Source organism: Petromyzon marinus, unplaced genomic scaffold (genome assembly GCF_048934315.1).
Source record: "Petromyzon marinus isolate PM22_M1 ecotype Great Lakes invasive population unplaced genomic scaffold, UKy_Petmar_22M1.pri1.0 PM_G_Scaffold_25, whole genome shotgun sequence".
NCBI lineage: Eukaryota > Metazoa > Chordata > Hyperoartia > Petromyzontiformes > Petromyzontidae > Petromyzon > Petromyzon marinus.
In genome coordinates this window covers 2,863,937-2,871,246 of record NW_027422817.1, presented here as the reverse complement: position 1 = coordinate 2,871,246, position 7,310 = coordinate 2,863,937, and the positions used below count along the sequence as shown (strand labels likewise).

At 41.9% G+C, this 7,310-nt stretch overlaps 1 protein-coding gene across 1 annotated transcript in view; it reads left to right on the top strand.

Annotated features, from left to right (window-relative positions):
• The first annotated feature begins 1,401 nt into the window (after window positions 1-1,401).
• Window positions 1,402-7,310, top strand: part of LOC142913409 (putative ATP-dependent DNA helicase HFM1) — a 35,923-nt gene continuing 30,014 nt past the window's right edge. Inside the window, exons 1-7 of the mRNA XM_076060950.1 lie at window positions 1,402-1,419; window positions 1,560-1,697; window positions 2,321-2,398; window positions 3,795-3,971; window positions 4,646-4,846; window positions 6,316-6,404; window positions 7,175-7,218. Coding sequence (XP_075917065.1) covers window positions 1,402-1,419; window positions 1,560-1,697; window positions 2,321-2,398; window positions 3,795-3,971; window positions 4,646-4,846; window positions 6,316-6,404; window positions 7,175-7,218 — 745 coding nt within the window. The remainder of the gene's footprint in view (window positions 1,420-1,559; window positions 1,698-2,320; window positions 2,399-3,794; window positions 3,972-4,645; window positions 4,847-6,315; window positions 6,405-7,174; window positions 7,219-7,310) is intronic.

Here is a 7,310-nt window from a genome sequence, read left to right as displayed (position 1 = left end):
GGGGGAAAATGTTACGAGTCAATTAATTGGAGGTCACAAAACATCTGGAGCACCCTTCAGAATATAAATAAGAAACAATAACGTCAATGAAACCACAATAATTAAAATACTTGCTGGATTGTGTGACATTGTGTGTTTTTATGAGCAAAAATGTAGTTATGCTTTCTGAAAAAGGTGTTGAGACTCAGTGAGACTCTCATTGATAAATAAGCGTAACAACGACAATAACCCCAAACAATGCGAATGTACAATTTCCTCATAATAAATGTTAGCACATGTTTGTCTTTGAATAAAGTAACAAAAGTCTCCTTTTTCAGTTATTCTCCATGGGAATTCATAATCCTAAACATATGTTATCCTAAACTTACCTTCAGCATTGCCTTACAGACATATTTTCAAGGAGTTTCCTTTTTTTAACTCAGTTCAGTCTCGCGTCATGGATGACGTAAGTATATGGCATTTCACACTTAAACAAACGTGTAACTTACGGTTTGATTTCTATGCAGTGATACCAGTTTTGTTTTGCTCGGTACTATACATCTTCATTACTGATGGTAACTATGTCTGTGGAATGTACCAAGAGGGTTGATATTAATGGTCATTACTAAGTGAAACAATCATAAGGTTACAACGTTTAAGATTTCTAGAGGTAATCATACAGGCATATTTAACACGTAGGCTTTCGCGACCAATATTATTCACCATTCTGGCGAATTGCCCGATGATGCTGGATGTAATTTCCAGCGAAACGTCGTACTCAAACTGTAAATGTTGTGGATTCACTCTTCAACACACCGGTGGGCTATAGTAGTGAACTATTTGTCTTTTGTCAACGTGACACTTTTTTGCTGATTGGCCGTGTCAGGTGGTGGAGGGTTACGACACATTTATAAATAACGCGATCTAACCCAAAAACCTTTATTATGAATACATGCATATCATGCAAGCATATGCATGCTACGATGAGGTGACTGAACAGCAGAGTGAGCAGCTCACAATCTGAAATGTGTGATTTCAAATCTAGGTTGGGGGTTAACTCACCCCATCATCCTATCAGGGTTGATATAATTGGTACCACTTTGTGGATGAGTCAGCAGTGATTACCCAATGGAGAGACAGACTCATCCCCAACTTAACACCGCCTCAATGCTTAATTGTGACTAACTCTGCCGAATTGATAACACTTGCACAACTTCCAAGAGGCAATGACAGTACCTCATATGAATGCTGGAGATGACTTTACACGATGTTTAACAAACTTTGTCTTACATTTTTTTAAAATTAAGATTCTGTACACAAACAGACCTGTAGTGGTTTGTGCTCCGACTGGTTCTGGGAAGACTGTTATTTTTGAGCTAGCCATAATTCGACTCTTAATAGAATGCCAAGGGCCCTCCTACAATGCAAAAGTTATTTATAGTAAGTACATCTCTTAATTGTTGCATTATACATTGTTGCAATTGCCCACACGGTATTGTATTCGTACAACAGCAAGCACGCTTGATGTAGACCTGTGTGAGCATGAATGTGACGCGCACCCCCTAGTGGCCCCCATCAAGGCACTGTGTCAGGAGAAATTCGAAGACTGGCAGAACAAGTTTGGAGCACTCGGCATTCAGTGCAAAGAGCTTACAGGAGACACGGACGTCGATGACTATTTTGAGACACAAGATGCCCAAATAATATTGACAACACCGGTAAGTGTTGAAAAAATAAATAAGGTGACAATACGCCTCCTTCACGTAGCTGTCCTTCCACATTAAAATTAAGGGTATATTTTTTAGACATCCCATCAGCCACCACACGACCTTCTGGGATCATAATAATTTCAGCAGTATTGGTTCAACACAAGCAATACTCTGGACTGGTTTTGCTTATCACTGTCTCATCAGCAGAGTCAGGCTTTCTTAAGCGTATTTTTCTGAATTGCTCGATGTGTATAGGTGAGGACCCGCTCTGTTAGATATGGGTCCTAGTTTGATGCTAACCTACATAATACGGAACACAACGTAATGTCTCACCTGTGCTCAGGTTTCTCATTGGCTCCCTGTTCACACCCGCATTGAGTTTAACGTTCTCCTACTCGTGTTCGAGGCCTTTAATGGGCTTGCTGCACCTCACATCCAGGAAATTATTCAACCGTACGCTCCGCAAAGTTGATTCAGCCGTACACTCCACCGGGATCTCTCATATCCACCGATAATTCCATACTCGGGTGTGGCACGCTCCCAGAGTATGAACCTGGGGTGACGGGGATCTCTTGTTTGTACATTGTAATGTTTGTATCTCTACTGGGCTCACTGACCTAATTTGTTTGCAGGAAAAATGGGATAGCACAACAAGACAGTGGCACGACAGGTCTCTCGTGCAGGTCGTGAGGCTGTTTCTGATTGATGAGGTAGAGTACATAACTGTATTGTTCTTGGTTTTCCTCGGCATACTTTTGTAAATACAGCGTAAATTGCTTCGATTGACGTCGTTTGGATATTCGTTGTCGCACCTTTCAGGAACGCATCCGCCACGACGTAAACCGGGTTATTCCTTTTTGATTTAAAGCTTTCGTGACTGCAGTAATTCATATTCTTAGCTCTTTCGGTAAAAGTCACCATGTTGAAGGGAAACAATAAAATAATAAAATATATATGGTCGACCATGGTCGAAACGTCGTGAGAATTTTTATTGTTTTATATATATTTTATTATTTTATTGTTTCCCTTCAACGTGAGTTTACCGAAAGAGCTAAGAATACGGGTTATTCCTGCGCACAGTATTGAATTTATAGGAAGCGGCCACAGTGGTGTGATGGTTAGCGCGCTCTGGATTTGCAATCCAATAAAGTGACATAGTTATACAGGGACTCCTTGACTTATGAGATAGACGTGTGCCTGGAAAGGTGCGCGTATCTCAAAATCGCGTATGTTCAATAGCAATTTTCCCAGAAGAAATAATGGTACAGGAGGTGGTTCGAGGATTTCACTCGCACTCGCGGACGTAATCGCTTTTATTATCCTAGCCTATATCAATACAATACATGTACCCACAATATAATACTTTACATTAAAAAGAAAATCACGTAAACTCTCATTTACTTCCTATAAAATAAAGAAATACGGTATTGCTTGTTAAGACGCCGGAGTTGCGGAGGGGATGGATGGAGGCGAGGAGGGAGACAGACTTAGAGTTAATGAATGCTGTACAAGTATAGCACACGAGTTATCGTACCGCACTGGCTGCTGGCAACGCCGTTGGGTCGCGGTGCCAGGCTAGGGTAGCGCATCTCGAGTTGCGGATGACGATATTCCGAAAATTGCCTAGCGTATGTCAATATAAAGTCTAAATACAACGCGCCCGTTATTCCAAAATGACGTACCACAAAAGCAGGTAAACCGAGGATTGCATGCATACGGTTACAGTACCTAATTTGAATATTTGGTCATCGAATTGAGGTGGGAGTACCATGTGTTAATTTTTCGATCATAAAGTTGGACCCATTCAAACAACTTATAAAGAAGTTGTTGGCATTTGTGCCCAGGTGTCTGAGATGTTGGGAATTTCATGGCAAGACAGAACACTGTAAGCAATGCAGAAGTCTGGAAGAGTACACGACAGCTCAGTACTTCAGGGTGGTTCATGCGTGCAGGATGGGGAAGGGCCGATTGCCGATACAGGCATTGTAATGGTCTCCACGAGTTTGGACAACTCAAGGAAAAGACCGCTGAGGCAAGATCGTGGGATACTTCGATTAAAAAAAATCATGGAAGTTGCGTCGTGTTATGCTGTGGGTCACGGTGTAGGTACACACGGTAGGGGATGAGTCACGTGGTGCCACCTTGGAGGCTGTGGTCAGCAGAATGAAGACGCTTTATAACCTTGTCCCTCCAACCTCCACAAAGGATGCGCTTCAACCGCTGCATACCTGTGCGGGAGTACGGATCATCGCCCTGTCAGCCACCATTCCCAATATAGAAGATGTGAGTTGGCATACTTATTAAACATTGTTTAAACATATACTGTATCGCTACAATCTTGATTTGAAGCTTTCGTGACTGCAGAAATCCATACACTTGGGTTCTTTCGGTGAAGTCACGTATATATAATTTGTATTTATTTTATACCTACGTGACTTGAGCGAAATAACCAAAGAGTATATATTGCTATAACATTGATTAATAGCCAGGTGGCTCAGTGGTAGAGCGAGCGGCTCGCAATCAGAAGGCTGCGAGTTAAAGTCCTCGTTGGGGGTGCTAACTCGTTCCATGGTCATTCGGGGGTCATTAAAATCAGTATCACTTTGTGGGGGAGTCAATATTGGTTCTACGGATAGATTCTCCCCCGTTATAAGAATGTAGAATGTCCACCGCTGGCTCAGGGCTGTAAACAGGATATGAGCACCGCCTCAATGCTCATTTGAGTATAAAAATAACCTTCATGTCTACTATAAACTAGTTGCATTTAATTTGTAACATCCACTGTTAAAAGGAATTTGTGTCATCTTAATCAAGTTGCACGTGGGCAAATGCCCAGACATTCTTTTTGACTTATATACATAAAATATGGAGAGGTATGAATACCTCTCAATGCATTTAAATTAATATTTGTATATCCTCTACAAATATTGCTGAGGCATCCACCTTTCTCTTTCTAGGTTGCCGAGTGGTTGTCTGATATGGATGGAACGGCAATCTTCGTAAAATTGGATGAAAAGCATCGGCCTGTGAAACTCCGCAAAATCGTGTTGGGATTTCCTTTCTATCGTCTACAGACTGCCTTTAAATTTGACTTGATGCTCAACTACAAGCTCGCAAAAATTATACAAACATATTCTGAGCAAAAGCCAACGCTCATTGTGAGTACATGTCCTATTTGTTGTTCCAAGTCAAAATGGCATGATTAGTTTAATTGCATATTTTTTTAAATTTAAATATTTTGCATGCATAGCCCTTAAATATGGAATATGTCAAGGTGTATATGGCCTCCATTGACACATACATAGCAAACAGGAAATGCCATGTGGACAAAAATCTCATGTGTAGCCTTAACAGACTTTTGGGGGAAGTGCTGGTGGAAGTGCTGGTAAGCGAGCACTTATGAAGACCATCATGAGCACACGAGGGGGTGGGTGGGCAGCACCACGCCGGACCGCCTTTGTTTCCCCAATGCTGATGTTTCAGTATCACAGCAGGTACTCATTTGAGGCTGAGTAGACCTAAGGAAGCCCCAGAATTGGTTGAAATATTCACCGTCGCTTTTGATCATGAGCGGGAATCGAACTCGGGTAACAGGGTTTGTAGCACGGTTCACTAACCACCACTCCCCACTTGCATATCTATAACCATGCATATACAATCACACAACGGCAATATCCCCTGTTTAGTCTTTACAAGACTCAGTTTCAGTTTTCTCAGTTTCATTCATTTGGTGTAGAGCCCTGTGAGCCATCCGGCTCTTGAATCGGGTGCAACCGCAACAAACAAAAACATGAACAAGAAAAACATGATTATTCTTAGCTCTTTCGGTAAAGTCACGTTGAAGGGAAACAATAAAATAATAAAATATATAAAAAACAATTAAAAAATTCTCACGACGTTTCGACCATAACATAAACGGTCGTCATCAGGTGTGAAAAGCAACGGCAAGAAACATTTGAAAGAAGTGTCGGTTCGCATTAATTAATTTATTTTTGAACGGTGTTTTTATTTATAAAAACGTCAGCGCCACGTGCAGCGATTTGGCAGTTTATTTAGAAGGACGAGTCCATCTATGTTCTGAAAAGAGGAGGGGGGAGACGAAAAATTAATGTATGCTGTTTGAAAGCCACTGTAAGCGTGAACAATCAATTAAGACCTGAAATGGTTTATAAAATCCTTCCAATGATTGCTAAGCCAGAATTGTGTGCTCCATTTAGAAACTGTTTCTTTCGTGGACGGTTTGGTAACGCTGGCGCGCAAGCCGTTTAGAAGAGGTGGGTGGCTCTGAAGAGAGCCTTTGGGTTGGTTGAGTGCGCGAGAGATGAAGCCGTAGAGAGTGCGGCCCTGGCGCTTGAGGGCGTAGACCACGTCCGTGGCGGTGACGGCCTCGCGCTGTCTGGGCAAGAAGCATTTAGCGAACACCTGTAGAGGCCATACACATATACGTTTGCGCACACAAAACGTTATAAAAGTATGCATTTATACAATGAATATCACACCTAGTCAAGCGCACATATATAAATATTAAAATGGTTTAGGCCTTAGATATTTCACGTGTATTCCTTTGGAAGCAGGCATACTTTTTAATAGCGTGCATTGAAGGCACCTTGTGGTTATTCTTTTACAGTTCTGTGCGACGAGAAGAAGTGTTCAGCTGGCTGCAGCCACACTGGCTAAAGATGCTAAATTCATGATTGATTTCCAGCACAGGCAGAGGTAGGCGTGGGAATTGGGCTCTACACATTCGTGTTTCGCAAATGTTCTGTGATTAAGATATTGGTGTAAAAGTAACGGTCAAGGTGCTGTCCTCAAGTTCCTTGTTCGAGCCACTGCTGGTGTTAACCTCCGCTTGAGAGAAAAAATATGTTGAATGACTCCAATATCCACGATGATGTTGGTCGCGAAAGCCTACGTGTTAAACTGACTTCATAATTTATTTTGCAATATGAAATACGTACCGAGGCCCCTCATAAGTTTAATCTGGGCCTGATCATAATGCATCTAAGGCCCAGGGAACAAGGTGATCAAGGGGAGATTGACACATGTGATTGTGAAAATTCCACACTTACACTATGGCACCAAGTCCGTCCGTAGTAATATATCACTTGAGAGAGAGATGAGCGTGCAGGCACATCATCATCAGCCATGATCAATCCTCTGCTGGATGAAATGCCAACTGATATTTTTTGTTCAGTGTGCTGTGAAGATTTGTGCCGTGGAATAAAAATGCTGAGAAGCACTACTCTAGAGGGATATTGGTCTACTCTTTCACATTGACCAGACGTGTTGGAAGAGGCAGGCGTACCTACACTTTACCCCACTACGCGCGACCTACCAATTTATGTATTTATACACTGCTCGGTGGACAGGGGCAGTGTGGGGGGGGGGGGGGGGGGTTAAAAGATCGTGCTCGAAGGTGGAATTGATTACAAGTCTAGCGTGCTCACCACTACACCATATATACTGGTCATTTATTGTAATTTCAGACTGCAGAAGCATGCTTCTTGCCTAAAGGATATCAAGTTGAGAGGTAAGCTTGTAAAGCCCTCACTGTTTTTAACGATGATTTAAAATAATTGCATCAAAATATCAAATTCACATTCGCGTAATTTGTTTTATTAT